The following is a 25,901-nucleotide window of genomic DNA, read 5'->3' as shown; positions in this document are numbered from 1 at the left end:
TGTACAGCAAATTCAACTATAAAAATATGCATTATTGCTAATATACTTCACTGCTAAAGTACAATATAGTCAAAAGGCATGAATTAATCTTTATAACATACTATTTATCTTCTAAACCCAATCATTTTAGTTAATTTTCTGTTATTAATATTAAAGAAAGATTAAAACATAGGAAATAATAGTGCTGTATATTCAAATAATATTGAAATTTAATGGGTATTGTAATTTCAATAAAAGTTAAAAAAAAGAAGTTTAATATTCTGTGGTATTTTCAATTAACTTAAGAAGTGAACTTACTTAATGTCAACCTGTGGAGACAACAGTTGGAGTCTTGTGTAAGCAAACATCCAAGCATAGCTTACAGCTGTTGGGCAGTGTTTTGGAAGATTTTCCTGTTTCATAAAACTGGAAAGGCTTACAATCCATGGATCTTGACCTTGGGTCACATGTGCAAATATCCATATATGTGATGGACTCACCACATCAAACTGGTGGCTGATAGGGGAGGAGCTCCAGTCAGCTAATGTTTGTAAATCTATTGAACTGCGGCAATACAGTAAAGTAGTCTGTGTACATAAACAGAATAAACAAGCATTTAATATATGTATCCATTTTTTTTAATCTGCATCACTGAATGTCTAAAAAAAGCTTTAAATCATCAAGTGAGCACGTACAGGGAGTAGACTGATAAATTATTATTAGGGCTGCAATTTAGTCACGGTGATCACGGAAGTCACGGAATTCATGATTTCCAAAACACCTCTGTGAATTCAGCCAGTGCCGGCTGGAAGCTGCAGCCACCGTGGATGGCAGGGGGGGAACCCCGCAGCTCCCTGCTGCCACTCTTGGCACCACAAGGGGGACGAGGGGGGAATCTGCTGCTCCCAGTTACCGCAGGCAGCCAGGGGGACCCCCGCCACTTCCGCGGGAGCAGGAGGGATCCCTGGAGCTCCCAGCTATGGTGGGGAGTAGAGAGGATCCCCACTGCTGCAGGTGGCAAGAGGGACCCAGCAGCTCCCAGCCACGGCTAGGAGGATCCCAAAGCTTCAGGCTGGAGGCAGGGGGGATCCCTGCAGCATGGAGCTGCCAGCGGAGGGGGACCCTGTAAGCTTCCCACCTCAACCCTCCCCCCAGCCCGCCAGCTGCCCAGACTACCAATTTTGTCATGGGTATTTTTAGTAAAAATGAAGGACAGGTGAAGCGCTTCCGTGAATTTTTCATTATTGCCCATGACCTATCCCTCACTTTTACTAAAAATATCCATGCAAAAAAACTTAGCCTTAATTATTATTAACTTTGTCTTACAAAAACTGCTAGAGGGCACCAATACATAGCTAAGCTGTTTTCTCTCTCACAGAAGAAAAGGAATTGGCCATTAGAAGTGTTCCAGTTTTATATTCAGCCTTTGGTTCATTAATGACCTACTTTTTTTGAAAGTTACTAAATTCTCAAATCTTTAATAGTGATCTCCAAGTCACACACCAGAAGCTTCTAAACCGAAGAGCAGAGAAATCTATCCTTAATAAATCATTTTTAAAAGAAACAGAAATCTATTACATTCCCTTCGTAGAAGGGGATCAGAAGATTCTCCAACAGTGCCAGAAGAGCAGACAACTTCCAGGAACATCTAGCAAAGAAAAGGGAACTAATCTGAGATCTTTTACTGTTTCAGACACCTACTCAAACTGCACTGTTTGTTTATTGGGGATATTTCTTGCACAGAAAGAAAGTAGCATTTTATACTGTGGAACTTAAAGATAAGCACATTTGGATTCCAGACGTGGGTGTGCATGTGCGCAATACACCAGAGCTGTTTCTAGTAGTGTTTGTTGACCTGCACATGCATCGGCTGCGTGGTGTATCTGAGGCTTTAAGAGGCTGTGTTGGTCGATGCCGCTCCAGGTCCCTCTCGCCAGCAAGCAAGAGACCCTGCAGCAGAGGAGACGGAAGGTGGGTATTGGAATCCAAACAGGGACCACACATCTCCAAGAACCTCCAGTTACAGTAAAGTAACCCCCTTTTCTTCTATGAGTGATGGTCCCAATATGGATTCCAGACATGGGTGCACAGCGAGCAGTGCTCAGTGTGGAGGGGGTGTGAGGACTTGCAGGAAGCCACGGTCAACTGCTGCATCTGCTGCCACCGGTGCGGCGATGGCATAGTGAGCAGTAAAGGTATAGACAGAGGACCACGTAGTTGCCCTACAAAATGTCCTGCACGGAAAGTCTGTAAGGAAAGCCATTGAGGTGGTATGCACCAACGTGGAGTGGGTTTGACTCCAGGGGGTGGAGCAACATAAGAGAGGGCATAGCATTCCTCGATGCAATGGGAGATCCATTTAGAGAGTTGTTATGAGGAGAGGGTATGCTCCCAACAGCACTTAATGGTGAGGGATTGTCTGGGCAAGGCCCGGAAGGCGCAGGTGTGTTGGAGATAAAAAGGCCAATGCACAGTGGACATCGAGAGAATGCAATGTGTGTGCCCTAGGAGAGGTGTGCAGTTTGGGGTAGAAAATTGGAAGGTGGAGAGATTGGTTGAGGTGAAACGCAACTTCCACCTTGGGGAGAAACTTGGGGTGCAGTTGCAGGGAGACTTTATCTTTGGTGAAGACAGGGGGGAAGGGGGTTGGCCATCATGGCCGCCAGCTCACCTACCCACCTCGCCGACGTCATGACCACCAAGATCACCTTTATAGAGAGGTGGGCAAGAGAGTATGTCATGAGAGGTTCAAAGGACGTCCTTGTGAGGGCAGAGAAGATAAGACTGAAGTCCCAAGAAGGGGTAGGCTTCTGTACCAATGGGAAAACAGCAGGTAGATTGCGGAGGAAGGAGGCAGTGGTCGGGTGAAATGAAGGCGAAGAACCCATCCACAGGAGAGAGGAAGGTGCTGAGTGCTGACAGATGGATGCAGACGGAAGACTAGGCAAGGCCTGACCAACTAAGCTGGAGAAGGTAATTGAAGAGATGGAGATGGAGATGGAATGGAGATGGAGTCCAGAGGTTAGTGGTGGCAGTGTGTCCAAGTGGTGAAGTGCTGCTGTTTTGCTTGATAGCAGACCCTGGCAGATGGTCATCTGCGGCGCATGAAGACATCGCACACTCGCACGGAGCATGCCTCATCTAGACGCGAGCCCAATTCAAATACCAAGCTGTCAAATGGAAGGGGCTTAGATTAGGATGCTGCAGATAGCTATGCGCCCATGTGAGGAGATCTGGGAGGTTGAGGAGCTGGATCGGGGGGCAGGCGGAGAGGTAGAAGAGATTGATGAACTAGTATTGGTGGAAGCAAAAGGGGGCTACGAGGATGAGCCATGCTCAATCTCGCTGTACCTTGTGCAGGATTTGAGGAAGCATGGGGACGGACAGGAAAGCGTAACAGAGTTTGGTGGTCGAGGGCAGAAGTAGTACATCGCCCTGGGAGCCCAGCCTGATGGCGCCTCTAGAGCAGAAGAAGGGAAGCTTGTGGTGATCATGAACAGGTCCCAGTGCAGCATGCCCCACAGGCAAAAGACCAAGCAAAGCATGGGGTCGTGTAACTCCTGCTCATGACTGGTGTAGAAGGACCTGCTGAATGTGTCCGCCAGGGAGTTGCTGTTACCCGGGAGATTCATGCCATGGAGGGTGACTCCATGGCTGAGGCATCAGTTCCAGAGGTGAATGGCCTCTGTGCAGAGGGGGACCTGGCATCGTCCTGCCTGTTGATATACACAACTGCTGTCATACTGCTGGATAGCAGTTGCACATGCCAGAATCTGATCGGGGCAGGAATGCCTGACAGGCAATGGGGGCAGCCTGCAATTCCAGGATTTGATCTGCATCTGAGCTTCTCTGAGTATCCAAAGCCCTGAGCTGTATGGCCTTCCAAATGAGCACTCCACCCGATGAGCAAGGCGTGTGTAATGTTGGGTAAATGGGAGGGGTAAATGGGATGCTGGCCAGGACTTTGGATGGGTTGGTCCACCACATGAGGGAAGCCAGGATGGAGGATGGGAGCAGGACGGCCTTGCCAGGTGATCCAGCTGCAGTTTGCCGACTGACCGGAGCCAGTGCATACGCAGGTGGGCATATGGAGTCACAGAGATGTAGGCCGCCATGTGGCCAAGGAGGAAAAGACACTGGCAGATAGACATACGTGGATTGCGATGCAGCTGTGTCATGAAGAAGGTGAGGGTGGCAAAATGGTCTGTGGAAGAAAACCTTGATCCATGAGAGAGTCCAAGGATGCCCCAATGAAGGTGAGCGTACATGTAGGGATGAGAACTGACTTGTCCTCATTGATGCAGATACCCAGGCCAGCAAGGAGGCCGTGAAGGGTCTGGATCATGGAAAGGAAACAGTTGCGGGATGGCACAACAAAGAGCCAGTCATCCAGGTAAGGAAACATGGAGTGGCTGAGACAAAGCATGTGGGCCACGATGACAGTGAAGACCTTTGTGAACATGCAAGAGGCAGTGGCGATACCAAAGAAGAGGACCCAGAGGAGGATTCAACTGACAGTGACAGTGTCCCATCATGAAATGGAAGAACTTTTGATGAGCTGGGTGGATGTTTATATGAAAAAGTATGAATCCTTCACACTGAGAGCTGCGAACCATGCACCATGGGGGAGGGATGGGATTTTGAGAGGAAGCGTGACCATCCAGAACTAGAATTTGCATATGAATTTGTTCAGGGACTGGAGATCCAGAATGGGGCAGCAGCCATCCTCCTCTTCTGGTATAAGGAAATAAGGGGAGTAGAACCCACGGCCATAGTAGTATTGCGGGACACATTCTATGGTGCCCCTCCAGAAGAGGGTGTCCGCTTTCTCTCGGAGGAGATCATGTTGGGAATGATTCCCATTCCCTGGGGAAGCCAGACAATTGGAGTCACAAGTCCCAGCACATGACGACTCCAGTCTCTAGAAAGTGAGAGGATGTGTCAGCTGCGTCCACAGTGGCCTGAAGGCCCACCTTGGTGACCAGTCACCCCTCATCCATCAGTGCCTGGAATTGCTGCTGTTGGTCTGGTGGCAGCTTGTCCATGAACTCTGCTAGCTTGTTGCAGTTATTAAAATGATACTTGGCTAGCAGAGCTTGGTAGTTTGCAATCTGGAACTCTAGTCCTGCAAAGGAATATACCTTCCAGCTCAAAAGGTCCATCCTCTTTGCCGCCCTGTCCAGATGGGTAGACTTCTGCAGCTGCTGGTGGTGTGCCTGCTCTACTGTCGAGTGGCCAACAAGAGAGCTGGGGGGAGGATGCGTAAAAAGAAAATCTGCCCCTTGAGCAGGTACAAAATACCTCCTCTCTGCCCTCTTAAGTGTGGAGGTATAGGAAGCAAGGATGTGTCATATTGCCCATGCTGGTTGGAGAATGCCCTTGTTATGGGTAGAGCCACCTAAGAGGGCCCCTAAGGTTGGAGGATGTCCAGAAGCTGGTGCTACAGGTCCAGAACCTCTTCCAACAAAATACCCCAGTCTGCTGCTATTCTCTGCAGAAAGTCCTGGTACTGGCAGTCGTCAACCAACAGAGAGCGTGAGAGAGAAATAAGCACCTCCTTCAGAAATGAGGAAGCAGCAATGGGTACTGGCAGAGTTGGCGGTACTGGTTTGATGTCTGCCTGTTCCTCATAAACTGATGATGTCGCTGGGTGAATAGGAGACAGTTGATCAGATGCCTGTGATGCTGCCTGGCATCTGCAATGGGGATCCCAGGATGCCCAGCAGGGCCAAAAAGAAGTGTCCCCTAGATGTAGTGGGACCCACAGGTAGTGGTACCAAGCCTCTGTTGTCGGATTATACACTGCGGGGTAAGGCAGTCTGGGCCATGAGTCCAGACTGTTGTGTAACATTGGGGAGAACAAGGGTTCTGGCTCTGAGAACTCCTCAGACTCCAAAGACATTTCCAGCAATGTTGAGGGGGGCACACTGTTGGTACTGGAGGTGTGGCCATTGGATGGGTTTCTCTGGCAGCAGCAATAAAGATTCATCTGCTGGAGTGGAGATTTCATGGGTGAGTGGGAGGCCAGAGATCAGTGAAGAATGTAAATAGGGAATAAACTCCTCCACCAAGAAAGACTCAGAGAGGCCAGAAGTCCATGGTGTGCCCATGAAAACGTCAGAGAGCCCTGGTGACATCTGAGGGGCTGGTCTGTCCAGAAGGCACAGAGGTATTGCAGGACAGGTGCAGAACTCACCAGTGAGCATGGGTTCCAGGGTTGACCGTAATGTTGGATACCGTTTGCATCTGGCCTTACCTTCCATATGGGGAAGCGTGGGTATTGGTCCGACAGGATCCACTTTCAACCTCTCACTTGGTCTGGCTCGGGAAGGAAACGCTGCACTTAGGAGCAGTCGGGACTGCTCTTCTGCCTGGGAGAGTGTTTTTTACTCTTATGCTGGGACTTGTCCTTAGTCTTCAGTACCGACAGATCCAGAGCATGTGAGGTGGTCGGAGGGGTACTCACCACCAGGGACTGTCACTGCATAGGGGATTCTGCCAGTTCCAGATCCAAATGTGCCCTGTCTCATGGTTTCCTCCATCAAGTTCTTCCAGAGGTGGAGCTCTCGAGCTTCCCAGAATCCAGGCAGAAAGGACTTGCAAATGGAGCAGTAAGTCATGATATGTGCCTCGCCGAGGCAGTAGAGACATCTCTGGTGCTTGGTGCTCACAGAGAATGAGAGCAGCCAAGAGATGCAGTTTTTAAATCCCAGAATCTGGAGCACAGTACCCGGGAAGGGGAGGGACGGTCCCGAAATGGGGAAATTGATAAGTTGGTGTAGTTATCTACACTAAAACAACTACAACTATTTACAGCTATATACACTGAATGAAGAATAGCCACTCTCCTAGCAAAAACTAAGAGCAGGAAGGAACAGGGGTTCTGACTCAGGGTATGTGGTGGTAAGAGGGAACTGGAGAGGCACCGAGCTGCACTATTTATCATATCATCAGCCGGGAGCATGAGGGGATGCCCTACATATGTGCAGGTCAACAAACACTGTCAGCAAACACTTTCAGACTCAGGCACATGATGCTCATGCACACCCCACATGTGGAATACTTATAGGGACCATCACTTAAAGAACATCAATATTTAAATAAAGATATATATGATTAAATTGAGGACAAACTGATTTGCAGAGTAACTTTATATTCTCCACAAAATATTCCTACCTGATCTGCCCCAGTGAGATGTATGAAACTCTCAAGAATAGATGAACTCAGTCTGTCCATCACATCTATTGCCAACTCATCATCACCCTAAAAAATAACAAATACGATGCATGAGAATCTCAAAGTTCAAGAAAGGATACCAAGCAGTACCCTCTCAGTGAACAGTTATATATGAATACCTCTTAGCTCTTACCTTGGAAATTTCTAAAAGCGTGAACAAAGCCCGCATTTCTCGAAGAATGCTGACAGCCAATCTTCTGGTCGCAGGCCTCGTGTTACAAAGAATGACCAAAGCAAAGCCTTCCACAATATGAAATACATTTGAGTAAAGGGTCCTCTCCAGGGCAAGAGTATGGGCAGTTCCATTAGAGGCACCACGCTTTAAAAAAAATTATATAGGTGTCAATAAAATTAACAGCAAAGCAAACACTACTGAGCTATATTGGTTCAATTATTAGTGATGGGAGATATGGTTCTAAAACGTTGCATAACATTAACTCTCACAAGGTTTCTAGCATTTCCTGATTTCAGCCAAAACAGAAGTATCATAGGAACGACCTTTACTGTTCAATTCTGGGAATTCCACTTTCTGCTGAGACCAGTGGGGAGACATGCAATATTTTTAAAACAATTTACCAAGCTTTTTCAACCTCAACAAAAAAGAGTTGGTTCACTTTAAAACTTTTGAGTGAAGGATAAGGTAAATTCTTGCTAGTTCAAACCGACTCATTCATTCATATTAATTATATTTCCAATTACATCCTGAGACTTTCACATAAAAAAGATGCAGTAGATGACTTCTCTGTACGGAACATCGAGTGCTATTTTACCTCTGACTTTTTTGTTCATAATTTTTTTTAAAATAAACACAAAATTCAGCAACAAATATGTGGATACAAATGTATATACAAAAATATGTCTCTATAATATAAACAGAATAAGCATATGCCAGGGTGACACTGGCCTTCTAAGAGTGAGCAGGGCTAGTGCACCTGTGATGCACCAGCTCTCCCCAACTGGATTGAGAGAGGGAACCTGGGCCCTACAGGGAAGAGAACCAACAGAGAGAAACCTTGTGAGTCAGAACTACCTGAGAGTCAGGAAAAGGTAGGTGAGAGTTGTGTGGGAGTCAGAGGGACTGTGGAAGGTCCTAGGAGGAAGCTGCAGTTGGTTCCTATGAAAAGGCTGAAGACAAGGGAGCAGCAAGTTGGTTTGCTGGCTGACCTACCCAAGCCAGAGAGACATGGCCATGGAGAGGGCTAAGACTAGGAAAAAACAAAGTCTCATCTGCTGATGTGTAAGCCAGAGGGCCAGAGCGGACTTAAGGCAGGGTAGCAACGGAGGAGCTTATCAACCAATATCTCCCAGGCCAAACAGCTGATCCCAGGGGAATAATGAAAGCACCATGGAGAGTGATGGATGCTCTCCTGATAAGGATGATCTCCGAGCAGAGGGGCCAGGAGCATTCCCTCTGGGAAGAGTAGGGTTGCACATCAGCTGGCAGGGATGGGGTGGCTGTCCAGACAGAGGGACAGAAGGGAACCAAGAAAGAGTCTACATGTGGTAGAGAATACTGGAATGTGACATACTACGTCAATAGATGAGCTGTCTTGGGATTTTAAATACTTGCACTGGGGTGATAAATGGGCTGTTTGGGGATTTATAGTTTGGACTATCTGCACATTTTGTAATAAATTAGGCCTAAGGAGGGGTATTTTATTGAGGTAAGTGAGCCTGGTGTGGAGTTACAGGGTCTCTGAAAGGAGAAATTGAGGCAAGTATGCCTGCTGTGCTGTGGCCTGCTGCAGGAGGGGCTGCCCTATGACTGCATAGATTACAATTAAAAAAAAAAAAAAAAAAAAAAGCTATGAATCAGGTTAGGAAAGCAAATTGCTAAAAACTGATTTTAAGAGAGAAAAAGTGTTTTAATTTCACAGGAAATTTGTTCAGTTACATGGAATTGGTAATGTAAGAATTTCATGCAGTATTACAATACCTGAGAATCTTGGGTTTTATTGTGCATTTGGGCTGCTTGTTTCCATTGATTTATTAGCTGCACTAACATCTTTACTGCACTGTCAAGAAGCGTTGGATGGACATCAGTCACTTCACGCACAATAAAATAAACAAATCCTGAAAGAACATCTTCCCGCCAGTCCGGAAAATCAAGCATTAACGCCTGTAGAGTATTGAAAGCGAGGGCACGTAGTTCTTCATCCATGTGAATTGTCAGCCTGTTAAGAGAGCGTACAGCATTGTTACAAAACTTCACCATTCCTGCAAATCCTCACATTCTCAACTGGACAAAGGCCTTTTATCAGTTATAAAGTGAAGTCAATTTATATCGTTGACCGTACAATATGAAGCATCTCTGTGTTCGAAGGCTGAGCTAGCCATGCTCCCAGCCTGGATACATGACTCGTACCTGAACCATTAGTTCTAAATCCATTTGAAGCTACATCTGGATTATTAACAGCAGGGTGTACTGCTACAGCAATTCAAAGCAGTAGGCTTTAACTAATTAAGAGGGTAATCAAATAATCTGAAAAGAATGGGCCATGCTTTCAGGTATGCAGTTTTGCACATACCTGAACAACATCTGCAAATATTTCAAAGTTCTGGATGGACATCCTTTGGTGTTGAGTGTTTTTTTCCCTCTACAGAATGAACTCTAAATAAATAGCTACGTTCATGTGCAAACCGCAGCTCATCTCAGGTATATGCAAAAACACAAGTGTACAATTTAGTATGCACTTTTGAAAATATGGCTCAGCTTTTTAAACTAGGAGACACTTATCAAACATTATACTATCAAATACATCCATACATCTATGATATGGTCATTTTAATGACATTTTTTATAATTAGAAAAAATATTTGTGTTTTTAAGTTTTTACTTTCTCACAACACCATCTTCTGTTCCTATCTGACTCCAAAACCACAGGAACAAACATCAGCAAAATTATTCCATAGCCGTAGACTATACTGTAGTCCTGCCAAGACTCTGACACTAAAGCAGACGTGACCCACATTTAAGACTCTACTCCTGGTTCCCACCAGACACTGTCCTTCCCCCTCTTCTGCCCCCAAATCTCCCGCTAATTCCACCTGTCCAATACTACTTGCTCAGGCCATTTCAACTAACTTGTTCCTCTCTCCTTTCTTCATAAAACTTGTTAGGAAAGCATTAGAGGGATTTATTTTCTTTCATGTTAATACATGAAAATTCCTCGGCTCGTAGCTCAGCTCCCTTTCCTGACTTTGTGTGCTCTAACAGAGTTGCAAATGCTGATAGTCCACTCTTCTCTTTCAATCTATGGAACTGTGTGTGCATGCAGGATCAGGGAAGTCATAATGAGAAAAATATGGACAGAGTTGGTGGGAAATAAGTAGAAAAGGGTGAGAAAAAGAAATATAGAAGAAACAAAATCCAAATCTCCCTGAAAATTTTGTCTGACATTTGGCAAATTTGATTATTTCAAACCACAATGCCTTCACAGTATGATCAGCAAAAGAAGATGGCAGCTGTGAGTGAAAGAAGAGTCCTGTACAAAATGCAAAGTAACTAAAATATGAACTTTTAAAGAGAGGCCATATATGAAAAATTTTAAGTCTGTTCTTGTGTGCAAGATTCTCTCTTTTAGAATCTACTCTGCTACTTTTCTGGGTCTGCTGACAACACGTCACAGTGTAAAAAAAAAAAAAAAATCAGACTCTGTGCATATGGAATATTAGTATCTAATAATATATTCACAATAGTTTTTGGGCCTTGGGTTTCTGAAATACTGCCTGAAGCTTTTTTTGTTTTTTTAGGACTTTCATTAAAACTGGGATTTAAGTTTTCCTTACCTTGCTAGTAATTCAATAAGGTCAGTCCTGCTCATGCCATCTGGAATCAGTCTTGGGATAGCAGCAATACAAGTTCTAAACAAATCAATCTTAGGTTTTCTCTCCCCCCTACAAAATCAATTTACACAAAACAAAATCACAGGGAAGCCTTCTTTATGGTATTTTCAGTATTAAATACACACACATTTTCAAAGTTCCATTCAATGTTAGGGAGTCAACCTCAAATCTTCATAATTAATCTATCACATCCTTTGTGGACAAATTTTAAGTATCCTAGCATTAAATTAAACTTAAACACATTTAAATTGATTACTAAATTGATCTCTGAATTTCTTTTAGGTACAAAAAATTAATTACAAAGATATGAAAGGATGATTAAATTAGAATTTGCTACATACGTGATCATGTCCTCAGGTTCCTTATTTGACATCTGTACACTAGTCATGCACATTGGTCTCCCAACTTCTTTGTCCAGATGCCTAAGAATGCTGTCTAGTGCTTTTCTTACTTGAGGGTAGTATATTGACATTCCTGAAGAAGTAAAGCACTCAAAGTCACCTCTTTCACAACTCGGTATTTTTAAATTTTTATTTTCACTTTAGTTGTCTCTTATTTGATCACTACTTACTTCGTTTAGCACCAGTATCTTCTTGTACAAAAGATAAGAAATCATATACTAAATTAATTTTAACTGAACCGTATTTTAACTGACACAATTTTCTTTTTTTAAAATTAAACAAGATGTGTTATATAAAAGTACACAATTCTTTTTGGAGGAACAAGAGGAAATAAATGGAAGGAAGTGACTCTAAGCACTTTTTCTATTTCTTTGACTCTGAGGCATTTTTGATCCCCAGCATATTTAAGAGTGGCCTATAGTCTATAGCAGGGGTGGGCAAACATTTTGGACTGAGGTCCACATCTGGGTATGGAAACTGTATGGCAGGCCATGAATGCTCACAAAATTGGGGGTTGGGGTGTGAGAGGGGGCGAGAGCACCATCTGGGGGTGTGGGTTCTGGGGTGGAGCTGGGGATGAGGGGTTTTGAGCGCAGGAGGGGTATCAGGGCTGGGGCAGGGGGTTGGGGTGCAGGCTCTGGGCGGCACTTACCTCAAGCAGCTCCCAGAAGCAGCGGCATGTCCCTCCTCTGGCTCCTATGCGGAGGCGCAGCCAGGCGGTTCCCGGCCAATGGGAGCTGTGGGGGTGTTGCTTGGGACACAGGCAGCGTGTGGAGCCTCTGGCTGCCTCTATGCATGGGGGACATGCCACTGCTTCTGGGAGCCACGCAGAATGGGGCAAGCCCCCTAGCTCGCTCCCCGGCTGGAGCACCAGAGTGGGGCAAGCCCCAAATCCTGCTCCTTGGCGGGAGCTTGAGGACTGGATGAGGCCCCCGGCTGCAATTTGCCCACCCCTGGTCTACAGCCTACGCTTCCATCAGCCAGGAATCAGCGGAGCACAGCGGTTGTGGCCTCAGTCACCTTGTTTTCTCCTGGGGCTGCCCCAGAATACTCCCTACATCAAGGGAATGCCCAGCTGACTCACTGGGACAGTTTTCAGGCTGCTTTGCACTGGTAGATGGAGGGCCAGGGTTTTATGTGCCAGAGTTCACGTTTCTACTGTAAATATGTGGGAACATTTAAAAAAACTTCACTAGTACTAGACACTTTATAAAAAAAAATTTTTAATTACAATATAAAACCAATCCCCACATAAAAATACTGCTTCAGTATCACAAATTATGCATGCGTATATTTAACCTGTTATGGTTCTTGCTAAAGACTACCACTCACCTATAACTTTAGCTTCTTCATCTGTCAGAGTTTTATTGAGAAAAATTTTCTTTACACGCAGAGTGTTTCCTGAGGGAAGAACAACTCCTGTTGTTGGCATTGGTGGTTCACCATCTTTCTGCTGCAAACTGTCTGCTATCACAAGGAAGACTCTAAGGCCTATATTCATGCGCTTTAGTGGTAGAGGGAAGGGAAAACAAAGGAATTAGAAATCAGGAGGAATTGCAAACTTGCAACGTTGTATAGGAAGTGCAAAATAAACATTAATACATATTTCATTGTCCTTTCTTTAGGGACAGATCAAAAGAGCACTATTATGGTAGACATATTTAAATGTTACATTTTAGAATATTTATACTAGTAAGATAAAATGGTTTGATCCAGAGATGCACCTCCTCAGCTGATTCAGTCAATGGGATTTGGGAGCAGCTCAGCACCTCTTAAAAGGGAATCAATAACTTGAAGGACAGAGCTCTAAATGATTACTACTGACGTGAATCCTCACAGAGTAACATGCTCCCGGCAGATATCAAAGTATATAGAATGTTACCTGCTAAGGCTCTAATTTCACAATTCATTGCTCATGCACAGGCTGCTGAACTCAAAGAACTGCAAGACTGGGGCTTTCCTACATACTAAACTGAAAAGGGCTGAAAAGGACTTCTCTGAGAAAAGGATGCTAATTATAGTAAACACCTACACACACACTTCCATGTTTGTTTTTTAATTTTTTATGGAAACAAGTGAAATGTTACCTAGTTCCTACCCCAGCTATTACTGGACAGAATTGAAAAAACACTACTGCACAGCTACAGCTGTTTCTTTGGTATGATCCACACTGCACTCTTTTGACATATGGACCAACCCATCCTCACATGCTCCCCTAGCAGTTCATTCTTTGCATACTTATTTATTGTAATTTTCCCATCATTTCCCATTATCTCTTTTAGAGGAAGTCACAATTGTTAAATCTTTGTGCTGGGCTACCTCTACCCTCTCTTCCTCTAAAACAAGGCAATAGTCATATGAAAATAATGATTTGTTTTGAATGTCTCAGATGGTATAGATCTGGGGTTCTAAAACTGAGGGTCGGGACCACTCAGGGGGTCGCGATGTTACTACATGGGTGGGGGGGTCACGAGTTGTCAGCCTCCGCCCCAACCCCCCCTTTGCATCCAGCATTTATAATGGGAGGGGGGTCACACTCAGAGGTTTGCTACGTGAAAGAGGTCACCAATACAAATGTTTGAGAATTATTGGTATAGATGTTGGTCAGAGACTCAGTGTATGTGTGAACATTTCTACTTCAGTTGAGGGAACTACAGCAGGCTCAGTAGTAGCACTGGGAGGCCCACAGGTGGACCACTTAGCCTGAGTATGTTTTACTCTTTAATATTTTACTCTTTAACATTCTTTGCTATGTATCTGTCCACTGTTTCACAAATAAATAGCTCTTCAGGTGACTTTACCTCTGGATTAATAGTGAAGGTTTTAGGTGATTTTCCAACACTGAGAAGATCAAATATTATTTCTTTCATTGCAAAATCCAAGCGTTCCTATGAAGAAAAACATGCCTACATCAGACTCACTTTGTATTAAAACATACACAAAGCCAATAAAGTGAATATCATCTTACTAGCTTATAATTACCAGTGATAAAAAATATTCCTCTTTGCTAATGATTCCTATGGAGTAACTGTCTCAGTTACTTTACTGCAGCATTCTTTGCACTGTATTATAGTACATAAAAAAAACCCTACATTAATAGAACATTAAAGCTTCAAAATCAAGCACTCAAACGTTACACTATAATGCAGTCTTCAATCACACACCATAAAACTCTTGCTTCAGCGACTGCACAGGAGGCATGATGTTCTGTGAATGACAGGGTTGTGTAGTGAATTTAAATTTGGTTACTTTCTTATAAGTTTATGGTCTAATTTCATTCCTAATGTGTACCTCTACTGGTTTCAATAAAAGTATGTCAGGGTTAGACTTGGTGTTTTATCTTAAATTTTTTTCCACAAATTAATTAGTGTACTCTCAGACCTCCATCTAAAACATATTACAGGAGGGAGCTTACCTGAGCAATGAACTGAATAATCTTCACAAATATATTTAGAGGTGTGTCTCGAGGGACCACACTACGTGAGCCTTTGGGGAAAAGTGCTGATACAATGCTCATGAGACGGCTACAAAAATTTAGAGAAACAGATGTTAGGAACAAATCCACACAACTTTACAAAAAGGTTTTCCCTAGAGAGTATTTTTTAATTAAAATATGTTTGACTTTTAAATTCATTAAAACAGCCTCACAATAGTTTTAATTACATAAGGAACTTACCTTTGTGTTACAGTGTTGCTTTCACATTTTATTCTAATAACATAAACCCAAAGTAATCTATAGAGAGATTCCAGTGCAACTCGGGACATTTTGGGATCTTTATTCTGTTAATAAAAATTAAAATGAAGTTACTATCACCTGTGAAACACTATCCCTAATTTACTTGTTTCCTTTCCTTATAAAGAACTATAATATTTTAAGTTTATGTTTGATTGCTTTAACCCAGAAAGCTGATGTGTTTAATAGTCAGAATATAAGTTTAATTTTAAAAGAAAAAAATCTCATTACAAAAACCCCTCAATTACATGTATACAGTATGTATTTAACTATCGATTATTTTGTATGCTTTTGTCAGTTTGAAAGCAAAGAAGTATCTAGCAAGCAGATATTTCTCTTGAGGTGAACATCAAGATTTTATTGTCTTAATGTATATATTTAATTTACTCCTGCAGTGCCACTGGAAATGGGCAGAGTCCTCAAAGTGCTCTTAGAATACAGCCCAAACAAATATATATGGTTAATGTCCAAACTCACTCCTGCAGTTTGCCTTTTGTATTAATTGGAACAACAGAATTAACCTTAACCAAAAAGTTTTCTCCTGAGCTTGGCTTCTTCCTAGGATTTCTCCCTGCATAGCACTTCTGCCCCTCCCTTAGTTCTCTCCTCCTACTCAAAGGGACGTAAACCTTGTAGTCTGTCTTGGAGCTGAAGAATTCCACCTAATCTGGCTTCCATCATAAACCAATATGAGTCAGAAGAATTGTCCTGCCTCTCCCCAAAGAGATGCTGACATCCTGTCACGGTCATATATGCGATGACATTGAACAGACAAACAATATCTTGGCTCCCTGCTGGATAATAATCGAGGGAAAGAAGAGGTAGAGAAGACGACAATGGTTACCAGCACTAAGATTGCATGGCTTTGCTGGTTAATAATGCTCACTAATTTGAAGTTCAGGAATCATTTTTGTGTGTTTCTTCGAAGTGAGGACTAGAATTTATAGGCTTCATAAAGAAGTGTGTTTTAAGGAGAAACTTGAAGAAAGCTTGAGGTACACGGCCTGGGTTACTACAAATCACACTTTTCACTTTTATCAACATTTCTCTCAAGAGACAATAGATCTTGATGTTCACAAAAACAAGTCAGTACATACATTCTGAAAGTCTTTAGCAGAAATACAATATACTGAACTTTCTCCATGAGCATTTCTAAATTTCATTAATATAATATATATTGTGACAAAACGGGCTGATGTTGGTATGGTGGGTCCAGCGCTTTCCTTGGCCGGGGTGGTTAGGACGCCACCTCTTACCCCTGCTCTTAGGGCACCCAGGGCCCGGGCGAGTGGCCCAGGAAGGTGGTAGAGGAGGGAAGAGGGGAAAGGGTCTGAGTTTGCTCCTCACTCTGAGCCCCAGCCCCTCTCAATTCTTGCGGGTTTCTTACCATCTTTCCCCTTGGGTAGGGTTACCCTAGATCCTTGATGCTGGGGGAGGGAGTCTTCCTGCTCTGCCGGGGCAGGGTCTCCCTTCCTCTGGTTCACTGATCTTTCAATTCTCAACAACACACCTCCAGACTCCAGTCCTCTCTCCTTCCTTGTTCCACTCTGTCTGCCTGAAGGAGGGCTTTTCTATTTGGTATTTTTATTATCCTGATAGGGCCTTAATTGGCTATAGGTGCTCCAATTAACCTGTAGTAACCTTCCTTAGTCTACACGGAACCAGGCCTTAATTAGACTAGGACTTGTATATCTCCCCTCTATCACTCTTCCACTGTTTCCTGGACCTGATGAATCACAATATTTCAAAAACCCTAATACTGTACAGGGAAGGTGAGGAAGGAGGCCAGAAAAATCGATTACTGGCCTCCAATAAGCCAGTCAGGAAACAGCATGTCAGAAAGCAGAGATTAGTAAAAGTTGGTTAACATTCCAAATCTTAATATTGTTGATATGGTGAACCATAAACTTCTTCGGATGAGGAAGTTACTCAACTAGTGCAGTAACAATGGTTCTTCAAGCTGTATGTGCCTATGGGTGCTCCACTGTAGATGTATCTGTGTCCCTGCACTTCTGATCAGAAATCTTTGGTAGCAGTGTCTATTTGGCCCACATGTGCTCTTTCCCTCCCTCGTGTTGTGCCTTAAGGCTAATCAGTATTGCGTAGGTGAACCTCAATTCCTTCTCCACCATGAAGCCTTCATTGAGAACTCTGAAGTAAAGAGGAGAAGGGTAGGTTGTGGAGCACCCATAGGGGGACACACATCAAAGAACCATTGTTACTGCACAAGATAAGTAATTTCCTCTTCTTCTTCGAGTAATGCCCTACATAGGTGACTCCCGAGCAGTATCCCCAATGGGAGGTTGGGGCTCCAGAGTCGAGTCTGTTATGGATGATAACACTGTGGAGCTGAAGATAGCATTGGAAGCAGAGTCTCCAGTAAGCACTTAGTGTTCTGCAAAGGTCTGAAGAAACGCCCAAGTTGCTGCTCTACAGACTTCCAAAGATAGGAACATTCTCGAGGAAAGCGACAGAAGTGGAAACCAACCTCGCTGAGTGTGTGCAGATTCTGGATGGAGGTAAGACACTGTGAGCACGATAGCAGTGGTTAATACAGTTTGAGACCCATTTGGAGAGACTTTGGGCAGCTATTGTTGCACTTTTTGACCTTTCTGCAATGGACAGGAAAAGCTTAGGAAATTTCCTAAAGGCCTTCATCTTGTCCAGATAAAAGGCTAAGGCTCTCCTAACATCATGCATATACAGTATAGCTTCCCTGCTATCACAGTGAGACTTAAGGAAAAAGGTTGGGAGGTGAATCAGTTGGTTTCTGGGAAAAGACAAGGTCACCTTGCGGATGAATTTTGGATGTGGCATAAGAGTAACCTTATCTTTAAAGAATACTGTGAAGGGGGTGAGGGGTGCCATTAGTGCTGCTATCTCCCCTATTCTCCCTGCTGAGGTGATGGCCACCAGACACGCCATTTTCATTGACTAGTATGTAAGTGAACAAGTGACCATAGTTTCAACTGGTGGTCTAGTTGGGCTCCTTAAAAGTAGAGTTAGGTCCCAAGTTGGAGTTGGATGTCTGCATTGGGGACAGAGGTTCACTATGCCCTTAAAGAATCTCTTTGTAGTTGGGTGGCAAAAACAGAGTATCCCTCTTTTGCTGATGGAAAGCCATTATGACCGCAAGGTGTATTTTGAGCAAACTGAGGGATATCTCTGACCTCTTGAGATACAGTACGTAGTCTAACATCGTGGGGAGGGTGGAAGATGCTAGGGTAATTCTTCTGGAATTGCACCAAACCTAAAACCTAATACATTTTTGTAGATAAGCGTGTCAGGTAGCCGATTTTCTACATGTAGTGCAGTTCCTGCACCTCACTGGAGCAGCATCTCACTATGTTTTAGAACCACAAAGAAGCCAAGCCTTGAGCCAGAGGATCTGCAGGTTGGGATGGAGAGTGTGTCCTTCATTCTCTGAGAGGGGATACGGGATGGGTTGAAGACGGATTGGTAGACACATCGCCACCTCCATCAGGTACTAGTACCATGTCTGTCTTGGCCAGGTGGGAGCAATCACTAGGACGTTTCGTTTTTCTCTTTTTCTTTTTAATCAGGACCTTCAGCAGCAGAGAGAACTGGGGAAAGGGGTATAGGAGGGCCTTCTCCCCGGAGAGAAGAGAGCATCCCTTAATGAATGTTTCCTGAGGGCCGCTCTGCAGCAATAGAATGGGCATTTCCTGTGCAGGTAAGTAGCGAACAAGTCTATCATTGGAGTTCACCATTGATAGAATATGCTCTGAAGCACTGTTGGGTTCATTTCCCACTCATGGTCGTGTGAGAACTTGTTACTGAGGCCGTCTGTTATGTTCTGCCCTCGTGGTAGGTTGGCTGCTGATATTAAAACACTGCGGTGAAGGCACAAATTCCATAGCTTTAGCACTTCTGTGTACTGGGAAGATGATTTGGCACCCCATTGATGATTTATGTAATACATGCACACTATGTTGTCTGTCATAATTTTCATGTGCATATTACTGATCAGTGGAAGAAAGTGAGCACAAGCATTTCTGACCGCTCTGAGTTCGAGGAGGTTAATGTGAAGAGTCATCTCCATGGGCAATCACTTCCCCTGAGTCTTGAGATTGCTGAGATGCACTCCCCAGCCAATTAGGGATGCATCCATAATTAGAAGCAATGTCGGAGGCAGGGGTATGAATTTGTTGGTTCTTTCCACCAATCCAGGGAGTGTTTGACCCTGGAGGGCATCGAGAGAGGTGTCTACCCTGTCTTTTTTTGATCTGTAAACACACCTGAACCATGCCTGTAGACACCTAATGTGTAGTCTGGTATGAGATCTTAAAAACATGCCTGTCACCATGTGTCCCAGAAGTTGGAGGCAATGTCTGGCCAATGTTTGTGGTCTGGCTTGAACTGTCATTGACTGTGATCAGGCTGTGAAATCTCCATTGTGGGAGGAGTGCTCTCACTTGCAGTGAGTTGAGATCAGACCCTGTAAACTTCAAGTGCTGTACTGGGGTTCAGGTAGATTTTTGGATGTTGATTTGTAGACCCAGCTTTGTGAATATGTCCATAGCTCCTGAGGTTACAGTCACCCTTTTGCATGTTGGTATGATTAGGCTGATGTTTGCCATGCAACTTCAGCCAGAACCAAAAGCACCTTGTTAATCAGGAGGGCAATCCTTCCTCCATCAGTAGGAGTTTCAACTTTAGTTCCCAGTTCTTCTGGGTTATGGCTTTTCGCTGCTGGCAAAAAGTACACTTTTGTGCAAGGTAGGCTTCTCTGAGGCCCCGCACGCAGCGAGAATGCTGTCTGTAACCGGTATGGCTTCCCTGCAGGTAGGGTGACCAGACAGTAAGTGTGAAAAACTGGGACAGGGGGTGGGGGGTAATAGGCTTATATATAAGAAAAAGCCTCAAATATTGGGATGGTCCCTATAAAATCGGGACATCTGGTCACCCTACCTGCAGGTGCGGCACCTCTTAAAAGTGGGGGAGCCAGACATACCCCTTACACAGGGTAATCCCCAGGGGGCAGGAAAAAAGGGAATAAAGTAAAAATTAGGGGGGGGGATTGTTTTATTTTTTAAACAGGGAAGAAAAAACTAAAGGAAACCCTATAAAAATAAGACAAAAAGGGCAAATGAAAACACTAATAATATCTAAGAGAACAATTCTAAAGATCTACAGTCCATGAATGGACTGCTAATCGCTCTGTCTCTAGCCTGGGATAGTTGAGGAAAGAACTTGACGTTGGTCGCCTCTGCAATGCTGATTAGCCTTGAGGCGCAACAAGAGGGAGGGAAAGAGCATGCCTGAACCGAATGGACACTGCTACCAAAGACCTCTGATCAGAAGCACAGGGATGCAGACGCACTGACAGTAGAGCAGCCATAGGGATACTACTTGAAGAAGAATTGCTATTTTCAACTAATTAGGAGGAAGATTTTCTGTTTGCTTATATGAACAGCAGAAAAATCATAAATCTACCATTACTGCAAATGTAGAATCAGGAGCTGCTCTAAGAGAAGCTTGCAGGGGCTACAGCCATCCCAAAATTTGCCTTACGCCCTTGTAGCCACCCCTGCTCTCTGGCCACCCAGCTCTGAAGAGTTGAGAGACTGGCAGTTGTGACCTGACAGAATTTGCAGCTTGGCTTGTACTATGCATGCAAACGTGATTGAGCATACTCAGTAATATCTGCTGAAGCCGCTGCCCTTACTTTGGTTTAAAATCTGCTGGCTGTTGTTCACAGGAGTTAAAAGGGGGCAAATCAGAGGGAGAGGGGATTGGCACAGTCTGTGCTGGGGGCGGAAACTGACTGCGCAAGGGGTCAAACAGCTGGAGGCAGGAAAGGGAAAGGGGCCGAGGGGCAAAATCAGGCACAGAAGGTAGGAGCCAAGGTTAAGACTAGGGTTGAGGTACTACCAGACAATGGCAGATGGCAAACCCCAGTACAGAGAGGGGCAGAGGTGGTAAAATTTACCTCAGATGGGCTGAGTCACCTGCCGTATTTGCAAAAATAGGGTTAATGTGCGGGGGGGAGGGGAGAGGAAAAGGACTTTTTTTATTTCCCTGCTCACAGGACAGAGCATCAGAGCACATGCTTCCCAGAGCTGTGTCCTTAAAAGCACAGGGCAACCCAATGCCTAGACATGCCAGCTCTTCCTTATCTGATATAATACACTGAAGAGCTAATGGAGACTTGATTCAGTGAAGTATTTTACATACACCCCCAAAAACTGTGTGTCATATTGAATATTTAAAAGAATCCCTTAACAGTTTATGTGTATGCATAAAGTCTCCTAGCAGTTCAAAAATTTGTCTTACCTGCTGCTGTGATTCCCTGAATTGCACTCCCTTTCTTGTAATCCTTTTTAAATATAGTTTAGCACCTTATAATTGTTTACTTTTAAAATGTTATTTTATTACTCTTAGCACTTCATCATTTACCTTTGTTAACATTTGTGCAGATGGATGACATTGTGCTATTTAACTTATAATTTAATAGCAAATAATCATTGAAAATATTTATAAGTAAATAGTTGCTAATAGTTTTAACAATGACATCTGTGTTTCTAGTATAGCACTTCTTATGTTTTTACTGTGAATTTTAATTTGGAATTTTTCATTCTGAATTTTTCTTTTTCTTTTTATAGCATACGTTTATTCTGTTGGTTGATGCCCTGTCACAATTTCCTACCCAAGGACCAGAGGATGGGAAAGGTGAAATGAAATTAATAGGCAACAAGCCTAAAACAAACAAAAGGAAGTATTTCTTCACACAACACACAGTCAACCTGTGGAACTCTTTGCCAGACATGTTGTGAAGGCCAAGACTATAACAGGGTTCAAAAAAGAACAAGATAAATTCATGGAGGATAGGTCCAACAATGGCTATTAGTCAGGATGGGCAGGAATGGTGTCTCTAGCATCTGTTTGCCAGAAGCTGGGAATGGGCAGCAGGGGATGAATCACTTGGTGATTACCTGTTTTGTTCATTTCCTTTGAGGCACCTGGCATTAGCCACTATCAGAAGTCAGCATACTAGACTAGATGGACCTTTGGTTTGACCCAGTATGACTGTATGGCTGACTCAGTATATGTGAGAGGTAGAAAACTGTGATGGGGCAGCATCTGTAACTGCTACTGGTAGCAAAATCTATTGGCAGCGGTTTTTGACATTACTCCTGGCATCTAGCTCCAGCAGAGAAGTAAGCCTGGCTAGGGTGCCCAAGAGAAACCCTCCCCCTATGTCTCTGTCCACCAGCGCATGCCACTCAGGGCAAGTAGAGGGGCTGTGGATCCCCACAGTGGCCTGACCAGCTCTAGCCCAGGCTCTTGGGCCCTGCCCCCGTAGGCTCTGCTGGCCCCAGAGCCAGGTACCATCAACCTGGCAGCTCTTACTGGCTGCAAGCAGCCCCCAACCCCAGGCACCAACAGCAGCAGCAGGAGGAGGAGACAGGGGAGTGCCACCCGCACCATGGTACCAGCCAGTCCAGCAGCCATCTTGCATAGTTTGGCTCCAGCTTCTGACCTGGCCAGAGGGCAGGACCTCAGGGAGGTGGCAGGGGAGGAAGTGAGGCCTGCACTTACCTGAGGAGGAGCAGCAGGTGGGGCCATGGAGAGGGGCAGGACCTCATGGTGAAGGGGGGAAACCCCCTCCCCCCCCCAATTTTCTGTCTAGCCTACCTTTGGCCCCTCTCCCTCACCACCACCAGGAAGAGGTGATGCCACCCCTGTGTAGAATGTTGTAGGTATTCATATTGAGTAAGGGCTTTATGTTTATAAACAGCATCCAAGAATTTTAAACCATTATCAGTCATGGTTGTCTTGTACTGCTAGGCATTTGTATTTTTCATCCCTGTCCTATAACTAGACATTAAGTCAAACAAATGTGCTTAAAGGAAATGGCTTTTTTATTCTATTTTATAAAAATTATGACGTTGTATTTAGTGTCAAAAAGGTTTATACAGTAAAAGGATTTTCTTTTCTCTCTGAAATGGATATACCTCTACTCCGATATAACGCTGTCCTCGGGAGCCAAAAAATCTTACCGTGTTATAGGTGAAACCGCATTATATCAAACTTGCTTTGATCCGCTGGAGTGTGCGGCCCTGCCCTCCCAGAGCACTACTTTACCACGTTATATTCAAATTTGTGTTATATCGTGTCACGTTATATCGGGGTAGAGGGTTATTTACATACGCTACAAATAAAAATCTGTTTAACTAAACATCCTGACATATTCCAGTCTGTTAGCTAATACATATCAGGGTCTTATCTGAAGTATTTTGATCATGTATTTTGTTCCAAATATAGCTCTACTTTTAGTTCCTAAAATCTTCCGACATGGAAGAATCTGTATGGATTAAATGTATCAGCAGAGTATAATATAAATTGTTAAAAATTTAACTGGATATATAAAGGGTTACAAAAGCAACAACAACTACAACAACAATAAAAATGAATCTACACTGATCTAATGGGACACATTAAAATGATTTAATGAAACAAATATCTTGATGAAGGCAAGAAACAAAACAGCATTTTTTCCATGTTAGTCAAATGTAATCACTTAGTGAAGACAGTACTTCTTAATATTGTTAAAACTTTTCTTCCGTTCTGAACCAAAACAAATTTTTATTTTTTAAAACCTGTAAAACCAACAATGTAAATGTCTTTTAAGTTACAGTAAAACCTGCCTTAGATACCACCTCTGAAGAGAGATCACCTGTCACAAGTGATTACTTCCAGAGGCTACGGAACACCACCGCTCTCTGGTGGCAAAGAGAGACCACCTCTTATAAGCAACCACTTTTGCTAACTCCCATGAGTCGTTCTTGGCAGGTTTACTGTAGTTCACTGCAAGTTATCATAATAAAACAGCTTCATCTTTTTTATTGTGAAAATGTTTCCAAGTTAACTAACATGCAAGACAATTTTGTATTAAATAAATGTAATAGAAATAATCAAATATTTGATGTAGATATTTTAGCTACTATTTTAAACATGCACTGCTGTTTAATGAACTGGGCTGTCAAATTATTGCTCAGTCTCAAAAATCTACCTTTTCACAAGCTAATTGGTATCAGATGATTTACAGAACTCTCTCCTTTAGCAAACCTTTCAAATGCTTTTTCAAAGGTTCTTCTTTGTGCTGTTGCTTCTTGACAGGAACAATAGCAATTTTATAGAACCAAACAAGACACAAAATGCAACACACACAAAAACAAAATACTGCAGTTACAGGAGACAAGGCGCCCTTTCACCATGTTATTACAACATGTTAACTCACCTGCAGTGTTTCTATTTGTTTTCTGATACTGTTGTTAGATGGCATCTAAATAAAGCAATGTGAGACAGCAAAACATAACGAACATGAGAATGGAAGGCACATGCATGTTAGATGAAAAAAAGCACAAAACAACAGGTAGCCATATACTAAGGACTCTATTCACAGAAATAAGGCTTTTGCTGGTAACAGCTCTGAATGCTCCACTAACTTCAATGGTTTAGTGGCAATGGACGCTAATTAATTTCCTAAGGCAAAAATTATCTTTCCCCAAGAAGTACCTAGTCTTCTACTCTACACTTCCCTTCCCAGTTGTGCAGACTCTTTAATCCTTTTTCCTCCTTGTCCTTAAGAAGCAGCAATAGTATCAGAGTCCTCATCCTCAAACTCAAGGAAGGTGATAATCTCCTGACCAAGACACTGAAAATTAACCATACAGTATCCTAAATAATGGTTTAAAAAATTAGCCAAAAACTTGAAAATACTGATACTGTTACATGCTACTGAATCAATTCATGGAAATACTTGTTAAGTGAAATATATTACTCCTGTGCTCTGTAATCTCCAATGAATTTCTATTGGTTTCCAGGTGAAATTTAGAGCTACTGCTATGACCAATAAAGCCCTAAATGGCTTGGGATCTACTTATATAGTATCCCGAGAGACCATTTCTTTCTCCATAACGTACTGTCACAGTTGTGATCAGCAATGCTACAAAGCCCATCTTTTCTCCCTAGCTTTTGAGGAGGGAGGGGGGTTATGAGAGTAGTTAGTGGTATGAGAATGTTATAGTTTCAATTTTTAATTTTTGCCTGATTTTCCTGGTGGAGGTCAGATGAAACCTGCTGATATTCTAATTAAATAATTTTGATAATTATATTTTAAAAGGATGTCAAATACATTCAGAGTGACTGGGTACTTAATCTTTATTATGTTGCATATATCTAAGTAAATTCAAGCAAATGCATAAAATAAAGTATGATGATGAGACCAGGTAAAAAATGAGGGAGGAGAGGAAAAAATAAATCAAGAGAAGAACTTGCTGGGCAATTTATTACTCATTTAGTTAGCCCTAACATACATAGAGAAAGAAGCTTAGCTGAAGCAAAATAAAAAGATAACTGGGATGGAGTTTGAAAGATTCACTTCAACCAAGTCTCACTCAATCCAGGCTAGGTAACCACAGAAAACAATAGTGGAACTGAAGTCCAAATGACTCAATAGTCTACCAAATACCCTGCTAAGTCCCTTATCAATGTACAGTACCAAAACTGCTATGTTCTGCATTGCAGAAGCTCAAATATAAAATTTCTGCTGAATAGAGCCCTCAGGTAAATGTGAGAAGTTGTTAATGGGCAACAAAAATATTGAGAGTAAACAGTGCATGCTGTGCAGTTACTACTTGAACTCCTTGGCACTGATAGTTTTAATGCATCCATTGCCA

General features: G+C 43.2%; 1 protein-coding gene across 18 annotated transcripts in view; it reads right to left on the bottom strand.

Annotated features, from left to right (window-relative positions):
* Positions 1–25,901, bottom strand: part of FRYL (FRY like transcription coactivator) — a 331,713-nt gene that overhangs the window by 141,688 nt on the left and 164,124 nt on the right. For 14 of the 18 annotated variants that reach the window (XM_050947243.1, XM_050947242.1, XM_050947230.1 and 11 more), the window contains 11 exons: positions 24,461–24,505; positions 15,139–15,242; positions 14,878–14,986; positions 14,264–14,350; positions 12,795–12,966; positions 11,403–11,535; positions 11,005–11,112; positions 9,152–9,389; positions 7,349–7,534; positions 7,156–7,242; positions 298–566 (listed from right to left, as the gene is read on the bottom strand). In XM_050947243.1, the coding sequence (XP_050803200.1) occupies positions 298–566; positions 7,156–7,242; positions 7,349–7,534; positions 9,152–9,389; positions 11,005–11,112; positions 11,403–11,535; positions 12,795–12,966; positions 14,264–14,350; positions 14,878–14,986; positions 15,139–15,242; positions 24,461–24,505 (1,538 nt within the window). The remainder of the gene's footprint in view (positions 1–297; positions 567–7,155; positions 7,243–7,348; positions 7,535–9,151; positions 9,390–11,004; positions 11,113–11,402; positions 11,536–12,794; positions 12,967–14,263; positions 14,351–14,877; positions 14,987–15,138; positions 15,243–24,460; positions 24,506–25,901) is intronic. The other 4 variants (XM_050947238.1, XM_050947240.1, XM_050947246.1 and 1 more) reach the window with 1 other exon arrangement.

This window comes from Gopherus flavomarginatus, chromosome 3 (genome assembly GCF_025201925.1).
Source record: "Gopherus flavomarginatus isolate rGopFla2 chromosome 3, rGopFla2.mat.asm, whole genome shotgun sequence".
NCBI lineage: Eukaryota > Metazoa > Chordata > Testudines > Testudinidae > Gopherus > Gopherus flavomarginatus.
Note: the sequence above shows the minus strand (reverse complement) of the source record. Positions and strands in the feature narration are given on the sequence as shown.